The 24,601-nt window shown below is 41.5% G+C and overlaps 1 protein-coding gene across 4 annotated transcripts in view; it reads left to right on the forward strand.

Moving 5' to 3' along the window:
* Positions 1–371: 371 nt before the first annotated feature.
* Positions 372–24,601, forward strand: part of Cdc42 (cell division cycle 42) — a 38,381-nt gene continuing 14,151 nt past the window's right edge. Inside the window, exons 1-3 of one of the 4 annotated variants that reach the window (XR_007593722.1) lie at positions 510–1,311; positions 21,424–21,554; positions 22,744–22,761. Coding sequence is in view for 3 of the 4 variants with exons in the window: in XM_050153179.1 (XP_050009136.1) it covers positions 22,794–22,898 (105 nt within the window). In the remaining variant the exon portion in view is untranslated. The other 3 variants (XM_050153179.1, XM_050153170.1, XM_050153189.1) reach the window with 3 other exon arrangements.

Below are 24,601 nucleotides of genomic sequence, written 5' to 3' on the forward strand. Positions count from 1 at the left end.
ATGCACGCCTTTAATCCCAGCACTCGGGAGGCAGAGGCAGGCAGATCTCTGTGAGTTCGAGACCAGCCTGGTCTACAGAGCTAGTTCCAGGACAGGCTCCAAAGCCACAGAGAAACCCTGTCTCGAAAACAACAACAACAACAAAAAAAAACAATGCTCTTTTTCACAAAGTTTCAAGAATAAAAATAAGCTTTAGTGACAATACTGTGAACATTTCTGTTCAGAGTTTCATTACGAATAAAATCACTGCTAAAAGGTGTAGAGCGCAATCATGAGTACAAGAACGCAGCCCGCGCGTCCGCGGCATGGGGCGGAGCTGCTGCTAAGCCCTGCCCACCTGGGGGACCCATTCCAGTCCCTTCTCCCTCTTTGTCCCTCCCACTTCCGCGGGCACCCAACCGTACGTCCCCTGCGTGCTGACGTCAGGCGCGTGCCCCTGTCCGGCAGCCGAGGAGGCCCCGCGCAGTGCTGCCAACGCCCCGACGGAGAAGCTGAGGTGAGTGCGGGGCCTGAGTAGCCTCCCCGCGGGAGTGGGTTATGCACCGCTCGGTCCCAGTCGCGCGCCCCCCGTCCTCCCTCGGTTCTCGAGGGTGCTCGCGGTCGGGGGCATCCCGGTGCCTGCGGGCCTCGAGGGAGGGATTGCCGGGTTCGCGTGCGCTCGCGGGCCCGGGTTCTGAGAGGAACGAGGCGGGGTCGCGGAGGGGCTTGGGGCCGGAATGGCGGCTAGGCGCGGCCGGGGACGGCGGTGGCCGAGGGCGCCACCCGGTCGAGCTGTCAGTGGCGGGGAGAGGAACAGGCACACCCATCCCACCCGCTCCCCTCCCCCCTCCGGCCACCCGCGGGCTCCGCTCCGGGGACGCCGGGATGCGGGACAGCGGACGTAGGGCTGGGTCCCGGGTCGGAGGCCGGGGGCTGCCGCTACGTTGTCGGCCTCGACTTCCTGCTTCCCGGGCTCCGCCGTGGACGCGTTGCGGCGGGCGGGGGAGGGGAGCGGAACTGCGGCCGCAGGGCCGGGGCCGAGGTGACGGACCAGGCGCCTCTGCGCTTGCGCCCCTCGGCGGTCCCCCCAGCCCCGCGCTGCTTGTGTCTGTCCTCTCCTGCCCCGCGGCTCCCTGGGCTCCCACGACTGGGCCTGCCTCCTCGCCTTCCGGGACCTGCCTAAGCACCTCCCGAAACCCCGCCTGGCCTCTTGCTCGGTTCCTCATTACTAGCAGGAAATTTTCTTTGTTGGTTTTTTAAAAATTCTTCTTTCCTCCCCTTTAAGTCCGGGAGAAATGCAGTGTGGAAGATTACGTCATCGCAGCATAAGGGGTGAGAGTTTTAACTCCTACAAGTCAGGGCTCACCAAATTAAGACAAAATCTTGCTTAGTGGGTCACTCCACTCAACACGTCGGTTCAGAGTAAGATGGTGGTTATTTTATTTTATTTTGTTGTTGTTGAAATCATGTTGCCTTGATGGCTGCCCGAGATGCACCTAAAGTGTGGGAAGGTTAGAAATCTTAGGGTTAGGTTATTTTTGACCAGAGGATACACTGTCTGCAGCCACCTGGGTAGGCATGAACTTTAAAGGGCCCCTTGACTGTACTCGGGTCAACTTTGTTGTGGGAGCAGTTCTTTGCTACACTAATTGTGAGTCAAGGAACCTAAATTCAGTGCATGGTGACCTTAGAGTGAGCTGCAAAGAGAATTTAGTTATACATCTGATTTGTCTTTGCTAGGATTGCAACTTAAAGTTGCATGCTTTAGTTTTACCTTTAAAAATGGCATTTGGATTTAGTTTTTATTTTGAAACAGGGTCTTCAAATTTAGTCCTGGCTAGCTTTGAACTTAAAGGGACATTCCTTCCTTCTAAGTCTCTCTTTACAGGACTTTTTTTATGTTCTGTCAGGGGAAACCGACAGATTAAGTGTCTTGTCTCCCAAGTGCTGGGATTACAGGAATGAGCTATTTAACTTATCACCCTTGGTTTTCATTTTTAACCCCTAAAACTTGAGTAATATTTTTAGATTTCTGGTATTGTGTCCTTTGATTATAAAATGCAGTAGTGTTGGATATTAACATTGCAAAGTAAATAGGATGCAGTTGTGTAATGCATCCTTGTAAGGGTCACTCGTGTTTGAGAGTTTTCCCGTTATTGTTCATTTATATAGAAAATAACATTGCTTGTTAAGAAACACCAGAGTGGTGTATTCAGATTGGCTTCCTGTAGTTCAGCGATATGGTGCTAAATCTTCCAAAATATTGTTATCCTTAATGTGACATAGGAGTATAAAATTGGAGCACTTATTATCTACTACTGTATTTTTTAGCCTTCTGTATTTAAAAAGTTTATATAGGTGAATTTGTATCTATTTAAAAAGTTTGTATGTGCACCAGTTAGCTTTTTTTTCCCCTTTTGAATGAAGTAGTCTGGGCTGGTGAGATGGTTCAGTGGATAAAAGCCCTTGTCAGGCAGGCCTGACTACTTAGTTGGATTCCCAGAACCCATGGTGAAAGGAGAGACTCCTGATTGTCAAAAGTTGTGATCTAGCCACATTTAGTGGTCCATGTTTTCAATCCTAGAGTTTGGGAGGCAGAGGCAGGAGAATCTCTTGAGTTTGAGGCCACTCTCGTCTACATAGAGAGTTTCAGTACAGCCAGGGCTAGAGAGATTCTGTCTTGAAAAAAACAAAATAAAACAAAAGCTTTCCCCTGATCTTCACACTTGTTGCCATCGTGCCTGTGTACACACTTATAAATACACACAGTAACAATGAATACAAATAAACAATTAGTTTGGATTTTTATGTTTTAGACTGAGGCAAGGAAATAAGAGATTGGTAATGGAGTATTAAAAAGGAGCTTTAAATAAATATATATATACACACACATGTACACACATATATGTATATATACACATTTATATATATACACAGTAATTTGTTCAAGATCCAAAGATGCCTTGTTAAATTCTCTTAAGATGTTTTCATATTGTGAGCAACCCCTGTGCTTAGTAAACATATTTCCCCTCTCTAGTAATCTAAGCGAGCCCATCAGGATTAATCCTGAAGTTTACAAAGTCTAAAAAATGTCAGGATTTGTTTTCTTAGGATTTTTTTCTTGCACTTGAAGTATTTTTTTAACTGTTTATGTTCTTTCATATTTTCATACATGTATACAAAGTGTTTTATATTTTGATCATATTCATCCCTATTTCCCTCCTCTGCCACCCAATCTTGTCCCCAACATATTCCCCTCCCAACTCTGTCCTCTTTTGTAATGCTCTGAGTCCAGTTAATGCTGCCCCAGTTTTCATCTTATGATCTATGAGAGAAACATTTCTAGTTATTTTTATGTGTACACTGATAAAAATATTTTCTCTAAAAGCCATTGAATTTGTAAAGTTATGTACTCTTTTTGGGAAGGAGAACTGATAGGCCTTGGAAGCTCATGTCAAACTGTTTTGATTTATAGTGCTACAATTTAAATGGAGTTCTCTCATTTTAATTTTTTTTTTTTTTAAGGAGGGTAAAAAACATTTAATCATTTTAGGCCACAAGATCTCTTATGAAGGGGAACAGTTCATTTTGGGTGCACTTTTCTCCTATAAACAGCTCTCTGTGTCCCTCAATGTTAAAGGCTATTCTGTATTTCTTGGATAGTGCTTTTTCAGTCTTTGCAAAATGTTTGCTCTCAGTTTCCCCTGAAAGAACATAAGTCCTGTGAATCCAGGACTTTGACTTGACATGTTCATCTGTATTCCTTTAATAAATATTTGTTGGATTAGTGAATTTGGTAATGTTTGAGGGTTACCATTCTCATTTTCTGGGCATCCAATAGGCCTTCTGTTTTAAGATAACTTTATTGCCTGGTCAGCCATACTCAAATCTGGACTCACTGAAACTATTGCTAAGCTCCTTGCTTGACCTTATCAGTCTGTTTAGTGGAGCTGCGGAAAGTTTGCCATCAATTAGGAAATCATCTGGTAATTATTCTCTTACTCTCCTAAAATGACTCCAGACTTAAAGTCTATTTCCTCATCTTCCTGTATTTCTTTGTTTGCAAGCAGTAGCTTATTTCTGTTCCCTTCTTCCCTCTTGCAGTGTCAAGTTTCCTGATCACATGATGTTTTGCCCCTCCTGAGTTTCTACTTTTAGTTGCTCATCTCTTCTGTCCAAAATATTTTACTGAAGTGTTTTTATTAATGGCATTCAGCTTGGTTTGCCACTGCTGGTATTATAAGTTCAGGGTGTCAGAGTTCCTCTTTATTAGTTAGTTACCTTGGGACATTGGTGGTCTCAGACTGTTTATTTCGTGAAGAGACTCCAAATGTTTTGTTGCGGAAATATGTCCTTCCTTATAGTTGAGAAAAATTAAGCTGGTCAAGGTAGCACATTTCTATAATCTTAACACATGGGGAATACAGGAGGATGTGGAAGAAGTTTAAGGCCAGCCTTGGTGACATGACCAGTCTGAATTATGTGAGATCAGTCTCAAAAAAAAAAAAAAAATTCAGGTTTTAATTTTTAAGTTATCAGGATTGGCCTTGAACTTGCTATAATCTTATCTCAGTTTCTATCAGTAGTTAGGATTACAGACCTGAGCTATCAGACTCAGCTTAGAGTGTGTGTGTTTAGATTTATTTTATTTTGAGTGAATGAGTGTTTTGCCCACTTGTGTGTTTGTATGTGCATGCCTGGTGTCAAAGGTCAGAAGAGGTGGTTCTATCCCCTGGAACTAGAGTTAGGGCTGGTTGTGGGTACTGGGAACCAACCTGGGTCCTCTCCAAGAGTAGCAAGTGCTTTTAGCAGCTGGGCCATTACTCCAGCCTTGTAAGTTTCTTTTTAAATTTAATATCTAGTGTTAGTTGTTATGCTGCAGTGTTGGTGGATTGTCAAAGGAAGAGAACCTCTGACTTGACTGTTTTGTTCATTATTTTTGGTTTTTCGAGGCAGGGTTTCTCTGTGGTTTTGGAGCCTGTCCTGGAACTAGCTCTTGTAGACCAGGCTGGTCTCGAACCCACAGAGATCCGCCTGCCTCTGCCTCCCGAGTGCTGGGATTAAAGGCATGCGCCACCACCGCCTGGCTTCATTATTTGTAGTTTAAAACATTTTCTTTTTTTGATTCTCTTTATTCCTATCTGCTGCTTTAGTTCTGCTTTGTGTTCTGGAGATGCTGCTGCTTAGAGTGCTTAGAAGCCTAGGCTTTGGAGTTGAAATCCTTGATTTGTCATTTATTAGCCATGTGCAATGTTAGGTCATGCTTTGTGACTTCAGTTTATCAGGTAACTCAGGCCTGTAATCCTGAAGGAGGGTTGGAAGATCAGGAGTTTTAAATTCATAAGCCTTGGATATAGGAGTTAGGTGCCAGTCTGAGCTACATGAGACCTGTTTGAAATAAAAATCAGAACAAAAAATGAGGCCAGTAACAACACCTGCTTCACAGGGTGGAAGATTGTATCAGTTAATGTATATGAAGTTTTAAGACTAGTCACCTGCAGGCAGAGCTGTGTAGGTGTTTGCTCTCACTACCTCTTAGACCCCACCCCTTGACCTTAGAAGCTGTGTTTATTTCACACGTAAATGTTTTTATAACCATCCTTCCCACAGACTAATCTCATGAATCCTAAAAGAAATTCAGGTGGAGATTGTTGTCTCATTTACATTTTTATCTTTCCTACTGTCACAGAACCAAATTCTCCCAGGAGGCTGGCTGTGTGGCCCCACACAAAATCATAAACATAACTTAAAATCTGTGTACGTGTGTGAGAGAGATTTAAAATTGTGCATATGCACTCCTGCCACAGCTCGTGTAAAGTTTAGAGGGCAGCTTTGTTGAGTCTATTCTTAACCATTAATGTGGGTTCTGGCTATTGAACTCAAATCATTAGTTTTGCATAGTAGAAACTGTTTTCCTCTGAGCCATCTAGCCAGTCTTCCCTCCCTCCCTCCCTCCCTCCCTCCCTCCCTCCCTCCCTCCCTCCCTCCCTCCCTCCCTCCCTCCCTCCCATTCCAGGCAGGATCTCATGAATCCCAAGCAGACTTTGAACTCTGTGTAGTTAGGGATGACTTTGAACTTCTGATTTTCTTGTTTCCACCTCCCAATTGCTAGGATTAGAGGCATGCTAGATTTATGTGGGTGTTAGAGATCAGGGATTCATTATGCTGGACAAGAACTCTGTTAACTGAGCTACATCTCTAGTACATAGCCTATTAAAAAAAAAAAAAAGAACATTTTTACTGGTTATAGTGGTACAAACTTTTTTTTTTTTTAAATCTTTTTAAGACAGGGTTTCTCTGTGTAGCTTTGGTGCCTGTCCTGGTCTGTCCTGGAACTCGCTCTGTAGACCAGATTGGCCTCGAACTCACAGAAATCCGCCTACTTATGCCTCCTATGCACCACCCCTGCCCTGACCCAAGCCTTGAGTCTTGATCCCAGCATTCGGGAATTGGAGACAGGTAGGTTTCTGTGGGTGCTGGACACAACACACATGGTACAGGCAAAACACACATGCAAAGATAAATATAAAAAAAATTAGGGGTTCAGGTTCCAACATGTGTTTATTTTAAAAGGGACTTAGGGGCTGGGCAAATAGCTCAGTGGGCAAATCAAGTGTGAGGAAAGCCAGTGTTCATGATAATCCCACCTAATAATACCAGCTTGAAAAGTCAGAGGTGGGATTCCCCAGAGCAAGCTGATTAGCAAGACTAACCATATTGGTGAGCTCTGTGTTTGACTGAGAGATCTTGCCTTAGTGTATAAAGGTGGATGATTCCGATTCCCAGATAACAACCTCAAGCTCCCTTATACACATGGAGCATACATACACACATGTGTACATACAGGAAACAGAGAAAAGGAAACTAAGTATATGTTGATGGTGGAGAGGGAGGAAGATAGAAATGAATTTGGGTTTTCCCACATCGAAGGCTTTTGTGCTGAGATTGGCATTGTGTCAATATCAGGGAATCCCTCCTCCTGAGAACCAGCAGAGAACAGTGCTTTCCTCCCACATCAGTAAAGTTTGGGAAACAGTCTGTTAGTGACACATGCTCCTCTTTCCATGCAAAACAATGAAGTGTTCTGTCAACATATCTTAACAAAATGCAAAATTAAGTTCTGCATTTTTATACAATTTAATAAGGTATGAGAAGTCACTAGAAGTACACATTACCAAAAAATGCACACACTTCCCATCTCCAGTGCCTTCAGCTTTCTGTGCTTGGTCTGTTTAACATCTATTTTTTTGCACTGTTCCTATTCTAATGCAAAGAGCTACCTTCTCCACTTTTTGTAGAGGCCTTGTAGACAGCCCTGTGTCTTCTAGCTTTTGTATTTCCCCTTTCATACTTTTCCATCAGCCTTTGTTTGGGCAACACCATGATGTCGGTGTTGAGCACAGGATGTGTGAATGACTTTGGTTTATCTGAGGGTGATTTTTTTTTTTATTGCTGTGTCCTGTGTCTAATTTCTTTTTGATTCTTTATGCAGATAGTAATAGGTCAGGAAGCTAGAGGGAGTATATTATAAAGAGTTTATTTTGAGTCCAAAGAACAAGTTTTGACATGATGCATATCTAAACCACACCCATTTCGTTGTCTTACTAATTCAGGAACTTCAATGCTCTTTGAGTGTTTGCTTTATGAAAGTTACAGTTCCAAATATTGGTGGTAGACCAGTGACTAGAAAACGACCAAGACAGATCTGTCATAAAGTTTACATGGGAGTTATAGATAAGGAGAAAATGAAGAAGTAGCTAAGACTTGGTAGCATGTGCCTTCACCCACTGAGCCATCTCCTAGGCTCCAGTATGTTCTCCCTCCCTTCCTACCTTCTTCTCTTCCTCCCTCCTTTTTCCCCTTCCTTTCTTTCTCTCTCCCTCCCTTCCTCCCACCTCTCTCTTTTTAATGTACATTGGGATTTTGCCTGTATGTCTGTGTGAGGATGCCACATCCCCTGAAACTGGAGTTACAGTTGTGAATTGCCATGTGGGGGCTGGGAATTGAACCTGGGTCCTTTAGAAGAGCGGCCAAAGGTCTTAACTGCTAAGCCTTCTCTCCAGCCCATCTTTCTTCTCAAGTTCACTGTGTAGCCAAGAGTGAACTTGAACTTCTGACTTTGCTGCCTCTGTGTCCTGAGTGGAGGGTTTCAGGTTTTTGCTATCTTGCTGGTTTTCTGTGGTGCTTGAGATAGGGAGCTTGAACTCAAGCTTTGTGTGTTAGGCAAACACTCTACCATCTGAGCCTTCTCCTCAACCCTTAGTTTTTTTTTTTTTTTTTTTAATCTGCAACCTTTACCTGATATTTCATCTAACTAGAGATTTATTCTTTCTAGACTGTCTTTTGTATTTGCTACTGTTTTGAATACCATTGGCACTTGTTTCTAATGTAAATCTTTAGCAATCTGAGAATCATAATTTAACAGTTTTGTTTGAAGCTAATAAAGGTGACATATTTTGAGCATTCTAGCATTATATAAAGTGCAGTGTATCTTTTCAGTAAGTTACTGAAGGCCTCTGAAGTTTGTCTTACTCAGTATACTGCTATAATAGGCATTTAAATATCTTGCTGGCTTTCATAGTTAATATAACAGAAGCCCATTACAATAGAGGTTGTAATTACAAACTTAAATCCTGGTAGGTCAGATCTCTTAGTTGCTTAGATTTTATTTATTTGTTTGTTTGGTTTTTCAAGACAGGGTTTCTTTGTAACAGTCCTGGCTATCCTGGAACCTGATTTGTATTTCAGGCTGGCTTTGAACTCACTGAGATCCGCCTGCCTCAGCCTCCTTAGTGGTGGATTACAGGCACACGTCACCACTGTCTGGCTTATTTATTAGATTTTTTTTGTTTTTGTAATTATCTTTTTGGATACAGTCTCACTTATAGCCCTGGTTGGCCTGGAACTTGCTGTGTAGCTCAGGCTGGCCGCAAACTCAGCAGAGATCTGGAGTTAAAATTATGGGTCATTAATAGTAAGCTTGTGTTACCATGTTGATGTTCTTCATAGTTTAAAAATGCATAACATTTAATCTTGTGGTGTATTATTTTTCTGTTGCAGCAACTCTCGATCTTATGGTATTCCATTCTACCTCACACAGAAATGTGTGTTTAGCATAAGGGTCATACATGATGGCTTTGAATTTTTAATCTAATCCTCCTTTCTTCACCTCTGGAGTGTTGAGATTACAGGTGTGTGCCACTGACCCACCTAGGGATTGAATTCAGACCTCTGCATGCTAGATACCCTACCAACCAACCCTCACCACCAGTCCCTTTGTCTCTTTTTAAAAAATTAATTATGTTTTAAAAATTCAGTATGTATGGGTGTTTTGTCTACATGTATTAAGTCTGCACCGTGCATGTGCCTGGTGCCTGCAGAAGCCAGAGAAGGGTGTTGCATCCCCTTGAACTGCAGTTACAGACTGTTGTGAGCCTCTGTATGGGTGCTGTGCATCCAATCTGGGTCCTCTGGAAGAGCAGCCAGAGCTCTTAATTGCTGAACTATCTCTCCAGCCCCCTCTTGTTTCTTGATAAACTATTCTTCCTTTTGGTGAAATGATCTGAAATAAAATTATTGAGAAATAGGAATTTTTTATGGCTCTTGAGATATCCTCAGGAACTGCCCTTGCCGCTTGGTTTTTAAAATTTTATGTATTAAGAAATCTCTAATGGCACTGTAAAGGTTTTCGAGGACTGTCATAAAAATCACAGACTTATCATTTAATTACAGTTCTGGAGGAGATTGTGTTGATATGGATGTTCTCTTTTGAGGCTTTCTTTTCCATTATAAATGGCTAACTTTGAGTGTTACCACACAATGGTCTCCCTGTCTTCCTCTCCCTTTCCTGTGTGTGTGTGTGTGTGTGTGTGTGTGTGTGTGTGTGTGCACATGCTCCTGTGTATGTTTATTCAGAGGCCAGAGATCTTAACTGAACCTGAAGCTCACTGATTGGCTAGGCAAGTTGTGGCGCCCCACTCCCACTCTACCCCCATTTTCCTGTTTCTTACCCCCAGCACTGGAAGTACAAATGTATTCATTGTTTTTTTTCCCCCCTAGTTTTTTGAGGCAGGGTTTCTCTGTAGCTTTGGAGCCTGTCCTGGAACTAGCTCTTACAGGCCAGGCTGGCCTTGAACTCACAGAGCCTGCCTCTGCCTCCCAAGTGTTGGGATTAAAGGCGCGTGCCACCACCGCCCAGCCTGTTTGTTTTTTGAGATAGGGTTTTTCTTTGTACCCCTGGCTGCCCTGGAACTCTCTGTTGTATACCAGGCTGATCTCAAACTTAGTTCCACCTGCCTTTGCCTCCTGAGTCTTGGGATTAAAGAGATGCGCCACCACTGCTTGACCAAATGTACTGCTTTTAATGTTGATTCTGTGAATCTAAACTTGGGTCCTCATGTGTGAACAACAAAGCACTTTATAAACTAAGCCATTTATTTCCTCATGACCCCTCTCCCCCAACACACACAGGGTGTGTGTAACAGCCCTGGCTGTCCTGAGTGCTGGAATTAAAGGTGTTGTCCATCATTTTAAAGTTAGTCTTATTCTTAAACATGGCCTAGCCTGGTTATAGTTCTGTTCCCAGGCTGACCTTGAAATTGCAGTGATCTTCCTAATTTTACCAAGTGCTAGGATTATAGAGGTGTTCTAACCACTCCAGGTATGTTGAGGGGTGTGGTGTCTGTCCCAGGGATCAAACCTACTCTTGCTTCTGCAAATGCTGTCACTGCATCATAACCTTGTTCCTAATCTTCCCTTAAAACTATACTATCATGGATAGGGCTTACCCATATGACTTCATTTTCCTTTATTTTATTTTATTTTATTTTTTTTTTTCGTTTTTTTGAGACCAAGTCGCACTGTGTATCTCTCTGACCGGCATGAACTCCTTGAATTAACAGGTTTGCCTTCCGGATGCCATATTAAAGGCATGTGCCACTGTATCCTGCACAGAAAAAATTCTGAAGTACTAGAGGTTAAAACTTCAACATACACATTTTGGTGAAGACCTAATTTTCCCCATAGCAGGCAGCAGTACAGCTCATGCCTTAAAATATTTTCATGGCATTTCTTTATAACTTCCTTACAGTTTTCTATTGGGTGTACCGTCAGTCTTGTCTTTTGCTTCCATTAGCAAGGTTACTGTGTCTTTTTTTTAGTTTAGATAGACTTAACAATGGAATTACCAGGTAAAAAAATAAACAAAATTTGATTTTTTTTACCCTGGCATGGCATGGGAGATTTCTTTTCAGTTTTGACACACACAAAAAATAATTTTTACTTTTAGGTGTATGAGTGTTTTCTTGCACATATGTCTATGTCCCATACATGTGCCTGGTGCCCCACAGAGTCCATAAGGCATTGGATTCCCAGGGACTGGAGTTATAGGTGGTTGTGAATCCAACAGATGGTGTTGGTAATTGAACCCAGATCCACTGGAAGACCAACCAGTGCTCTTAATTGTTGAACCATCTTTTCAGTCTCTCAAATAATTTGAAAATAAGCATGGGTTAGGTGCACACACATTTAATCCAGCAGGCAGATCTCTTGAGTTGCAGGCTAGGGTTTCATAGTGAAAGCCTGTCTCGAAACAAAAAAACACCCAGTACCACCATTACCAACAACAGTAACAAAATAAGTTCTGACAGTTTTTATTTTAAAAGGTTTCCTCGGTTTATTTTTCTTCCATCTGTTTTAGCATGCTTCACATATCAGAATGGACCAGTTAGGTAGCTAGTGTGCTCCCTCTGTGGTATTTTCCACATACTGTGCCCAACTCAGTATTATTGCTCTTGTAGTGATGGACACCAGTTTTGGTCAGCACAACTTAGTATTCTGTTTCAGATTTCCTCACTGCTGGGATACTTGTTGGCAAAAAGGAACAAGTTTGCTCTGCCTTTTCAGGTTCGTCTTCAGAGTTGCCTGTATCAGCATATACATTGCACTTTGCATGGCAAGTTGGAACCCTCTCTAGAGACTTTTTTGTCTTTGTGGCCACCATTTTCCTGCTTAGGTTTGGATGGTCTTCATTCAAGAGCAGCTGCCAAGACGACTGAGAAACTAAAGTCTGGTCCTGCTATGTTTTTTAAAAGCAAGTGTTTGTGTAGTAGGTCCTAATAGTTTGAGGGCAATTCTTACTGTAATCTCCTTTCTTACCAAATAGTTTGTTAATATTTACTTTGTTTCCAGGACTGTGTATTTGGCTTTTACTTCATGGTATAAAATACTTCTTGCTATGACATATTGCTTAGTTAAGAATCTTTTAGGGCCTGGCGATGGTGGCGCACGCCTTTAATCCCAGCACTAGGGAGGCAGAGGCAGGCGGATCTCTGTGAGTTCGAGACCAGCCAGGTCTACAGAGCTAGTTCCAGGACAGGCTCCAAAGCCACAGAGAAACCCTGTCTCGAAAAACCAAAAAAAAAAAAATTCTTTTAGGTTGGTTTTCTTAAATTACAGATTTAAGAAATTACAGATTTTATATGTATGGATGTTTTGCTAGCTTGTGTGTCTATGTACCATGTGTGCAATGCCTACAGAGGCCCCTGGAATGGTAGTTATAGGTGCTTTTTAGCAATCATATGGGTGTTGGGAATCAAACCTGGGTCCTTTAGAAGAACAGCCAGTGTTCTTTTTTTTTAAAGATTTATTTATTTATTATGTATACAACATTCTGCCTCCATGTATGCCTGGATGCCAGGGAATTGAAATCAGGACCTCTGGAAGAGCAGCCAGTGCTCTTAACCACTGAGCCATCTCTCCAGCCCCCCAGCCAGTGGTCTTAACATCTCTAGGCCCAGTTTGCCCCCTTGTCCTCAAGACAGGGTTTCTCTGTTTAACAGCTTTGACAGTCCTGGAACTTGCTTCATAGACTAGGCTGGCCTCCAACTCACAGAGATCTGTCTGCCTCTGCCTCCCGATTAAAGGTGTGTGCCACCACTGTCTGGCCAATTTTGTTGTTGTTGTTGTTGAGACAAAGTCTTTTTTTTAAAACTTATTTTTTAAAATTTTTTTATGCGTATTGATGTTTTGCCTGCATATCTGTGTGAGGGTACTAGATCCCCTAGAACTGGAGTTACAAACAGTTGTGAGCTGCCATGTGGGTGCTGGGAGTTGAACCTGGGTCCTCTGGAAGAACAGTCAGTACTCTTAAACTCCAAGCCATCTATCTCTTCAGCCCCTGAAACAGGGTCTTACTTGTAGCCCAGGCTGTCCTAGAATTCACAGTGTTGCCCTCCTTTCTCACCTTCACAAGTGCTGGTGGATTATAGAATGCCACCATGTCTGCTCTTGTTTCATGTGGGTAATGGGTGTGCATACCTGAGTGTTAAGTACTGTATATGGAGTAATCCAGTTTTCACAGACTGCTGATACTGCTGTCACACATGAAGTGATGAAGTTACACAGTCATACACATGTGGTTAATGGTTTTAGGCCATTTGGCTTGAAAACTAATGATGCAGCTGGTAAGTGTTGCACACCTTTAATCCCAGCACTCGGGGAGGCAGAGGCAGGCGAATCTTTTGAGGCCAGCCTGTTCTGCAGAGTGAGTTCCAGGACAGCCAAGGCTACACAGAGAAACCCTTTTTGAAAATAAAATAAAACAGAAAACCAACTCATGATGTTTACTCTTAGACTGTTCTTGCACATATATGGGGACTAGATAAATACCTATTTTGTGATTAATTAATATTGTTGTCTTTTTGTAAAATAGAGGTGGGCTATAATCTTTTCTGTACCACTCCTGGTCATTGGGCTACAGATGACTGATATTTACGTTGTGTCTAAGATCAGAATGAGGTTTTCCAAAGGATTGATCAAGTTGAAACCCTGGCAAGTACAAGGAAGGAGAGTTTTGAGTTCTCCTTGTTGGTAGTTACAGGTATACCATAGGACTGTTTTGGTTTTGACAAGTTTCAACTGTAAAGTGTCAGTTACTCAGCCCTGTGCTAGGTGCTGTACTAGTTACTTTATATGCATTAGCTTGTTTCTCAGTTCTGTGAAGTAATTTCATTGGATATATAGGACCCTATCTCAGGAAAAATAAAAACTGGTGAGGTGGCTCAGCAAACCTGACATGGGAGTTTAGATCCTGGAATCGATGGTGGAAGGAACGAACTGACTGGGAAAAGTTGTCCTGATCTCATGTGCACCATGGCACGTGAACACATTGTATACACATATATACATTATAATAACAAATTAAAAAAGTTAATGTTACTTGGCTTTGAAAACTTCATGCTTCCCCAATATTTATTACTTTAGATAACAAACATTTCGAAGGTATAAAACATTTTTAATACATGCTGTGAGAGGGAGACAAAGAGGAGCCTAGTCCTTCAAGAGAGTGTAACCTGTATTAGAATGAATGAAAGTGCCTGGGGATAAGGTAGTTTGATTGATTCAGTGGGTGAATATCTACCATGTAACTGGTATCTGGACAAGATCAGAATCCTTTCCTCGTGGTTTTAGTGGGAAGCATCTTATTTTTTGTACTTTCATTTAGTGGGGAGTGAATCTGTGCCCAGCGTAGCGCTAGGAGTCAGTTTCTTCCATCGTGTGGGTACCAGGGATGGAACTCAAGTTGTCAGGCTTGGTAGCAAACACGTTTACTGTACCATCTTGTTGGATCTGTCTCCCTTACTGTAGCAATACAAGTAAATGAGATAATTAAAAATTACAACCATTTTATAGGGAAAATAAACAGAAGTGCCATAGAGTGTAAGGAGGAGGTTTATTAGTTACTTTGTATTGCTGTGATAAAACATCATGATCAAGATAACTTACAGGAGAAAGAGGTTATTTGGGCTTTTGGTTCCAGAAAGTCCACTGGGAGGCATGGCAGCAGCAGTCATAGTAGTAGCATGAACAATAAGCTCAGAGCTTACATCTTAAACCACAAGCAGGAAGCAGAGAAGGAAGAAACTAGGAAAACTCACCCCCCCCTCCATACTTCCTCCAGCAAGGCTACACCTAAATCTACCCTAACAGTGCCACCAATTGGGGACCAAGTCTTCAAATTTCTGAGCCTCCGAAGGTCATTCTCATTCAAACCACCACCAGAGGAAACTGAGACTTCAGATTGGATGGTCAGGAAAATTTCCTGAGTACATGATTTAGACTGAGATGTGGGGGATGAGAATCATCTGCCAGAAGAGAGGGAAGGAGGTGGGAGAGTTGACTCAGTGGTTAAGAGCATTTGTTGCCCAGGTGGAGGACCTGGGTTCAATTCCCAGTACTCATGTGGTGACTCATGACTACCTGTAATTTCAGTCCCAGGGAATCCAGTGTTCTCTTCCAGTGCCAATGTGAACTTACTTGCACATGTGGTGGTACACATAAATGCAGGCAAGACATGTATATATAAAAGTATGTTATTTTTAAGAGAACAGCGAGAAAGGGAGTTTTGTTAGAGACTTGAAGATAGGCAGCCTGGCATGTTTGAAGAAATGCGAGGCCTAAAAGCAAGGAGACCAGAGAGAGTCAGGGGAAAAGGTGAAAGATTTAGAGCCAAGAAGGGCCTTGTTGGCTTTGTTGTGGAAGCTGTCTTTGGGTTGTGATAGTTAAATACCGAGGACTAGGTAATGCGGAAGCTAATTTTTCTTAGTCTGGAAGGTAGAATGTTCAAGATCAGGATGCCGGCAGACTGTTTTCTGTGGGGCTGAGTAAACAGATAGTGTTTTCTTGTTGCTCTTAAACCCCAGTTAGTACTTACTCCTCTTCTCAGAGGCCACTCCTGTTGCCATTACCACAGGATTTAGGGTTTTGTCATGAGATTTAGAGGGATTCAAGCATTCAAAACGTAGCAGGAGGTCAGATAGCTGGCAGTTTTTGAAATCTAGAATAAGTAGGGGAGGTTTTGGGTGGAAGGTTGGTGATGATTTGAATAAAGGCAGACTTTGAATAAGCACAAATCTGTTCAGTTGAAGTGGCTGTTGGTCATGGATTAACAGATTATTTTGGCAGTGTGAGATCTTTAGAAGCAAAGTAAAAGATTGTAGCCCTGATGCCTTCTGTCTCTCTTAGAGCTGAGGTAATGCAGGTGTGACCTGGTATGTGTTATCTGGTTTTTTAGATGAATTGTGTGAAGATGAACCTTTAATCCAGATTTTTTTGGGTGGGAAGCTCTATCTTTGTTCTGGGCCACAACTTCTAGTATAGTTTATACAGAACATGGAAGAAGCTCTTGCTCATTGTCAGTGTGCTCTTGCTGGCAAGGCAATTCACTGGCAAACAAAAACAAAAGTGAACTAACTTCTAGCATCTCAGAATATGATGAAGGACAACAATGTACTCAGTGATGGGCTCCAGATGTGCATAGTTTAAAGGTTTCTAAGTATGCCCTGGAAGAGAATCTTCTCCCCAGCAGAGCCCAAGTTGTGGAAAATGAAACCCAAACCCTTATTTATTGTAAGACTAGCTGAATTACAGTGAAAATTCAAGTCACTTTGTGGGATTCTGTAGTTTGGGACGGAGAAGTGTGTGAGGACCCTATTGAGGCTGAGAACTTTAAATTCTCAGATTCTTAAGGGTTTAGCTCAGCTGAGGAAATAGTCAGAAGATGTACTCACACCTTACCCCCTAAAATACTGCCTTTTCCACCTTTGACTGGGGAAATTAATCTGTCACTGTCTGCTAAATCAGCAGTGACTTTCTATAAAGGAGATACCAGGCAAGACAATACTGATGTCCTTTAGGGCCTACCAATTGTTGCCTCTAGAGCCATAATCAGATTAAAGGCTTGGAACATTGGGCTGGAAAAGCCATTAGGTGTTCAGAGCTTGGTGAGCTGTTCTGTAGAAGCTTTGAAGATAAGAATGTTAAGAGCAGTGCAGACAGTGGACACCTGACCTGTGAAATTTCAGAGGCATGTTTGAGAGACTGGAAGTTTGAGATACCTGCAATGGTTTTGGTTAGCTGGGGCTGAAGAATCAGCTGTGGTTATCAAGATAGTAGATCCCCTAAAGAAAAACCTTTGTTTTGCTGGGATAATTGATGTTGGTCAGGTGGGGAATAGTGCCGTATCTGGGGCTCAGTGTTGGTCTCTGCTGTAGGTAGATCTGGCACTCAGCAGCAGCTATAGGCAGGTCCGTCTTGATGAGTGGAAGTCCATGTTGTCAAGCCTATATATAATCCTCATCTCTGTCACCATGGCTTCTTTGTTCAAGGGACCATTGGGCAATGACAGGGATAGTTAGAGAAAGACTGTCTACTATTTATCTTTTGCTGAAGTCACCTTTTGATGAACATTTATATGGGACACAAGTATCTTCATATCCTTTGCTCATCTGGAGAAACCCGTCTGTATCTTCCCTAGATGTTTTCTCATCGATTTTCTAATCATTCTCTTTCCAGTCTCTGACCAGCCAGCCAATCTGTTGTCTTTAGCCAATGAATAATCACACACCTGGCCGTTTTTCAGTCCAAACAAAATGTATGACCACGTATACTTCTGGAAGTTCTGCCAAATGTGAAGATGTCCTCCAGAAAGGGTTGCAACTGTTCACTTCTGAGTGGTGCCTGTATAAGGTGCAGAACCATCAGTAAACCAGGCCAAAGACTTCCTAAGAGTGTAGAATTGTTGCCTCCCTTCCCCCTTTTTTGCTTAGTGTGGATTGAACCTGAGACTATGCAAATTAGGGCAGTGACTATGCAAATTAGGGCAGTGTTCTTCTGAGTTTCCTTTCATTTTTCTAAAAAACTGCCTAGAAAGACATCAGTTATCAGTGATGTCTGGAAGGAAGAATATATGGAGTTGATAAATGCGTATTATTTGTACCCAGTAGGCTTGTTGTCTCTAGGGGGCATGAACCTTGTTCCACACATTAGAGATGGCTTTGTATGGTACAAAGTTTGGCACATCAGATTCTCAAAGTTTGTTGAATGAGTGAAAAAAAGTTATAGAGGGAGAATTTTAATCTCCATTCTCCTAATAAAATGTTCTATGGTATTTTTATATATTATTGTGTATTTTTTCAAATTATTTTGAAATAGCTTATTTAAATATTTATCAATTGACTTGAAAAACAAGTACTGGGGATTGAAATCAAGGCTTTGCGTGAAGTACATTGTCTATTACTAAGCTATACCTCAGTCCTCTTTACTTATTTATTTGAGCAAGTCCCCACCCTCTCTGCCCCCATTTCACGTAGCACAGACTGGCCTCAGATACATGGTTAGGATGGCCTTGAAATTCTGATACAGTTGCTTTTGTTTTCTCAGTGCTAGGGTTACAGGCATTTGCTACCATGCCCTCCTTTTTAATTTGACTTTTGAGGAAGTATAATTCTTGTTTATTGATGGTTCTGAAAACTAAAGTTTAAAACAACTCTGTGTGACATATATATGCATGAATGTGCACTCACAGGTAAGTTTTCATTATATAGCCCAGGTTGGCATGGAACTCATGATTCGTTTGCTGAGATGACAGGCATGTACCACCATTTGTGTAAAGTTCAGAGTTGGAAAAAAATGCTGTGATACATGTATGTGTATACTAGCTTTCTGGTTTTGAGGGAAGTCTTTCAAGTCAGACTCCTCTCCTTCCTTCTTTCTCTTCATGTTGCCTCAGGGTTATACAGACAGACTTTTCCTGGAATTTGTCCCAGGTGTTGGGACTGTAGGTGTGAGCTACCTCACTCAGTGCATACTTTTCTTACCTATAAAATGGTGGGCTGAAATTAGTTTACTAGAAGACCTTCATGTCTGACATTCTCATTTTTCTTGGTTCTTTGGAGAATTAATACAAGTTGAAATATTTATTCCAACATTTGAATGTTTTTCTTTTTTGGGGAAAAAGGTAGCTATGGTTGAGGTATAGAAGAAATTTTTTGGAAACTGAGGATGTTGTTCAGTTGCCTTGCATGTACAGAATTTTGACTTCTGTCCCTAGCTCTGAGGCTAGCTGATTCTGTCACACTTTTTTTTTTTTTTTTTTTTCCAAGATAGGGTTTCACTGTATAACAGCTTGGCTGTCCTGGAACTCACTCTGTAGACCAGGGTAGCCCCTGACTCAGAGATCTCTGTCTCTTCTGCCTCCCAAATGCTGGAATTAAAGGTGGTCATCACCACCTCCTGGCATCAAAATTTTTTAGGGGAGGAGTTCCTAACCAGTATTGTGTTTTTAGAATATTTGCATCAGCCCATGTGTTGTGTGATGTAGAACCAAACAGGACAATATACATGCATGTAAATGTGTGCTGTTTTGTAGTATGAGAAGTTTTTGTGTTTGTTAATATGTACATATATGAGGCCAAAGATCGTTATCAGCGGTGTCTTCCTCCCCCTCTTTCCTCTTTTGTTTTGTTTTTTGAGACAAGGTTTTTCTCTTGTAATAGCTCTATCTTGGAGCTCACTTTGTAGACCAAGCTGGTATTGAACTCACAGAGATCCACCTGCTTCTGTTTCCCTCCTGAGTGCTGGGATTAAAGGTGTGCACCACCATGTCTAGTTTAAGTGTATAATTTTTTTAAGCTGTATATAGATAATCTACTAGAATTTATGCTAAGGTTGTGTAAACTACTCTCCAAGGTAAGTGATTAGACATGGGAGAGAGAAGGAAAGGGGGGAATGTCTTCCTTTTATGTGTTCTATCTAATCTGGTAGGCAGGCTAATCATTCTGTTGAATTGACAAGGAAGACCTGTAAAATTGAGTAATTCTTTTCTGGTTTCCTGTAGAGTCTTCCTTTTCCTTATATCCTAGATAAAATGGAGTACTTTAGGGTCAAGTGCATTTAAAATGAAAACAACTTTAATAGTATTTTGGGTTTGTGTGAATGTAATAATGTTTTTTCTCACACCATGCCAGTTAATGTGGTAACTTTGACAGCATACTAACCTATTTCTCAAAACTGCCCTTAACCTCCAGCACTAGCTGCAAAAGGGTTCCAAGGCCATTCACTTCTTCTCATTTGACTATGGATTTGGTGGTCATCATGGTTTTGTGTTTTGAGTACACACGTCTGAAACTCACCAAATAGGCTAGTATAGCTAGTTAGTAAGCTTCAGTGATCAGCCCTTTTCTACTTCCTTAGCTCTGGAATTACAAGTGTGTACATCATGCACAAAGGTGCTCAGCTTAAGGGGAGGCGGCGGTGGGGAAGAGACAGAAATCTTTAATTAATAAATAAATAAATTAAAAAAGTTTTTATTCATTCATTCATTCATTCATTCAGTGTCTGTGTGTGTGTCTGTCTTTGGGATTTCATTGAGTGTCATATGGTGTGGAGGTCATAGGAGAACTTGAGAGTTGGTTTTTTGCTTCTTTGTGTTCTCAGTGTTGAGCTCAGGTCATTAGAATTGGTGGCAATTGTCTTGACCTGTTGAGCCATCTTGCAGGCCCCAACCTTTGTTTTGTTTGTGTTAGGTGTGTTCTGGGAAACAAACTCAGGTCCTAGTGCTTACAAGGCAAGCATTTTATTGACCAAGCCTCTTATCTTTAAGACAGTCTTGCCTATATATCTCTGGCTGGTCTGGAACTTATTGTGTAGCCCAGGGTTGCCTCAAATTCAAGATTTTCCTACTTCTGCTTCTCAAGTGCTGAGGTTGTAGTTGTTGCCACCGTGTCCAGCTTGTAGTTTCTATGTAACAGGAGTTTATATCTCTTGTGACTAGCGATATAGTTTTATATTCTGTGAGTTTTGTATTCATTCGTCAGCTTATAGCTTGCCAGTCTTAAGTGTTTAAAGTACAGTAGTGTGGGAAGTGCTGTAGGCGCGTATACAGAGGTATTAATGAACATTTATAAATTGTGATTAAATGTTGTGAAGGGAACTAGTTTTAGAAATATATAGGTCTAACATCCTATCTTTGGGTTTATATTTTTTATATTTAACTCTGGAATCTCTCTTTGTGTATCTTTACATTGATTTATGAGGATAGGCCTATATGTGCCATGCATAGTATGCATGTGGTCATTAGATGACAACTTGTGAAAGTCAATTTTCTTCTACCATGTGGGTACTGTGGATTGAACTCAGGTCATCAGGCTTGGTGGCAAGTGTCCTCTTTGGCCAAACCAAAGACTATATTTTCATGTTGAATAAAATGGCAGCTCTAACCAGCAAGAAATTGTGCCCCCCCCTAGGGATTATGCAAATGGTTTGTTTATTTTTCTCAAAGCTGTTGGGAGCTTTTGTTCCTTTTGTGGCTGAGGGAGAAAACTCAGTTTCTAAAGTACAAACATGAGGACTTGAGTTCAGTCTCCAGAACCTACATAAAAAAGTTGTTACTTGATGCTTGCTCAGTTTATCTTTTCTACTTGGTGAACACCAGGCCAATGAGAACCCTGTTTTAAAAAAAAAAACAAACCATGCTGGATGGCAGCTGCAGAATGACACCTGAGACTGTCTGTGGCCTTCACACTTTTGCTCACAGTGTCTGTGTACTTATATTCAGACACACACACAAACACAGACATACAAAGATTTCATATCTTAATTTTGCAGATGTCCAAATTGGAGGGAGTGCTGAAGAGATGGCTCAGTAGTTAAGAACTCTTGTTCTTGCAAAGGATCTGGCTTCCATTCTAGCTCACAACTGTCTCTTCTGACTTTCCTGGCCACCAGGAGCACACATGGTAGGTGCATAGGCATACAGATGAACAAAACACTCATACATGTAACTTAAAAAACTTTTTTGAGTGTATTTCAAAGTTAAGTACAAATTTTTTTTTTTTTTTTTTTAAGGCATGGTTTCTCTATGTAGTCCTGGCTGTCTTAGAATGAGCTTTTTAGACCTGGCCGGTCTTGAACTCTGTGAACTTGCTTCTGTTTTCCAAGTGCTGGGATTAAAGGTGTGTGCCACCACTGCCTGGCAAAATTTTAATGCCATAGTCGTTTGCAAATCTTTTTTCCCCTTTTACAGTAAATTCTCGATGTATTTGAAATTGTGTGTCTGCATGTGCTGTAGTGTTCTATTGGAGGTCTGAGGACAACCTTGCGTAGCAGTCCTTGCCTTCTACCTTGTGTTTTGTATGAGTCAGGGTTTCTCTTGTTCACTGCTTAGTGTATACTATCTAGGCTGCAAGCTTATGCTTCCCACCTCCTTGTGGGGCACTCTGGGATTACTGGCACTTTTACTACTGCACCCATCTTTTATGTGATTCTGGAGATGAGATCTGAGCTCAGGTTGTCAGGCTTGTCTGGGAAAGTGCTGTGACATCTGAGCTATCTCTCCAGCTCATGTAATTATATTTTGAAATAAATCTTTATGGTTAGAAGAGCTGATACTTTCATTTTAAATATGTAGGTTGAAACTCTTCAAGCTGTGAGTAATAACTAGGCTAACTGGTGCTACCACAGCTGCTGATCATTGTCCAGTTCCTTCTCACATATACTGGGGGTGGTGGTCAAGGGTTGTGCTGCTTGTTACATTCTGAGTTGCTGCAGCCCTGAGGCTGGATAATGAACCATTCTTTACAGTGTTCTTTGTGTTGCAGTTGATTTTGCATATAGTGCATGTGTGTTCATCCTACAGCAAGCTTTCATATACCACATGTGGGACTCTTTCTCATATCTCTTCTCTTTTGTCATTAAAAAAAATATACTGATCTACTTTGGACTTACAATCAGGTCCAAAAACTTAGCAAATGGACCCTTGTAAAAACTGCTGCTCTGAGCAATTGCCATTTTTCTTTTTAGAGGTGTTTAGCTGTATAAGTAATGCTAGTTCTCTTCTTTGAGTGGCTGAACTTGTTACTAGTTGAGAGAGAAAGATATGTATATAAATAGAAATCAATAGAATAATTGTTTTTAATTTCTTTTTAGGTCAACATCTAATTTGAAATATTAAAAGTGGATACAAAACTATTTCCGCAATGCAGACAATTAAGTGTGTTGTTGTCGGTGATGGTGCTGTTGGTAAAACATGTCTCCTGATATCCTACACAACAAACAAATTTCCATCAGAATATGTACCAACTGTAAGTATAAAGGCTTTCTGATAGTAAAAGGGATGTCCATTAAACAAATTTTGCCTACCTGCACTGAAATACTTTGTCTATCTTTGCCCTTTAAAAACACATTGAATTTACCTTTATTTACTTTGTGGGGTGTGTCTGTATGTACATAATGCCTTGGCGAATGTATGGAAGGCTGAGGACATATGAAGGAGTTCATATGGGCTCTGGAATTGAATTTAGGTTGTCATGTTTGGCAGCAAGTGCCCTCACCATCTTGGTCATTATACTAGCCCAAGTTTTTGGCTTCTCATAGGTAATTACACTTTAAAATTAAACAGCTGAGGGTGAAGAGATGACTCCACAGTTAAGAGTACTGGCTGCTTTTCCGGAGGACTCAGATTCAATTCCCAGCCACTGCACCTGGCTTGACTAGTGTCTTTTGGAATTAACCAAAAAGAGTCTGGAATCTTTAGGTTAATCTTCAGAAACATAAATAGGGTTATCAGGTTAACATGTTGATGTTGGCTTCTGTGATGGCACAGCTGGTGTAGAACTTAGACTAAAGCTACATTAAGAAAAAAGATGAAGTTTCTTTGAGGGGGTGAGAATTTAAAGATGTAATTTGATAGCTGGGTGGTGGTGACACATACCTTTAATCCCAGTATTCAGGAGGCAGAGGCAGGCAGGAGGATCTTTGTGAGTGTGAGGCCAGCCTGGTCTATAGAACTAGTTCCAATACAGCCAGGGTCACACAAAGAAACTCTGTCTCAAAAAAACCAAAAAAAAAAAAAAAAGGCAATTTGGTAATAAAACTACATTTTTGAGTCGGCCCATTAATCAGAAGATATTTTGAAGTTACAGGGGGCTTTTGTAGATCTTGTCTGAAGCCATTGGGAAATCTGCGCCTGAGTTTTTACTTGTAAATGTGATTTCTAAGACTTTTATGACTATTTGCTGTGAGCTTCTGGGTGTTTTATATGTTTGTATATCATTGGGGAAAGAATAGCAGTGGCATAAGTTTTGAAACGGGCCTGCTTAGGTTAATTATGTATCTATGGTGTTTATGTCGGCATGGAAACGGATTTGGTATACAATGCATATTTATGCCCATCTGTGGACTGAGTTACCATTTAGAGGATAGAGATCAGAGTTGAAGAAATTTACACATCACCTTTTCTTCCATGGGAGAGAAAATTCAGATCCAACTTGCAGATGAGACTTGGTAATAAAGCTTTTCTGATACTTTTTTTTCCTCCTTCTGAGGACTGGGTCTCAATCACGTAGCTTTCCTGGAACTTGCTTGGTAGACCAAACTGGCCTTAAACTCACAGAGGTCTGCTTGCTGCCTCTGTCCAATGCTTCCTGATTCTGAATTCATTCCTTCCTTCCTTCCTTCCTTCCTTCCTTCCTTCCTTCCTTCCTCCCTCCCTCCCTCCCTCCCTCCCTCCCTCCCTCCCTTCCTCCCTTCCTCCCTCCCTCCCTCCCTCCCTCCCTCCCTCCCTCCCTCCCTCTTTCCAGGCAAGGTTTTATTATGTTGTTAATGTTGGTTTCAAGTGACCCTTCTGCCTATACTCTGAAGTAGCTAATCTGGATAGATGCACCTGGCACATTTCTGTTTTTTTTTTCTTTAATTAATTATTTAATTTTTAATTGTGTGTGGATGATATTCACATGCCTGCAGGTGCCCACAGGTTAGAGGTGTTAGATTCCTCTGGAGCTGCAGT

Source organism: Alexandromys fortis, unplaced genomic scaffold, assembly GCF_014885135.2.
Source record: "Alexandromys fortis isolate MF-2015 unplaced genomic scaffold, M_Fortis_MF-2015_v1.1 scaffold_26, whole genome shotgun sequence".
Taxonomy (NCBI): domain Eukaryota; kingdom Metazoa; phylum Chordata; class Mammalia; order Rodentia; family Cricetidae; genus Alexandromys; species Alexandromys fortis.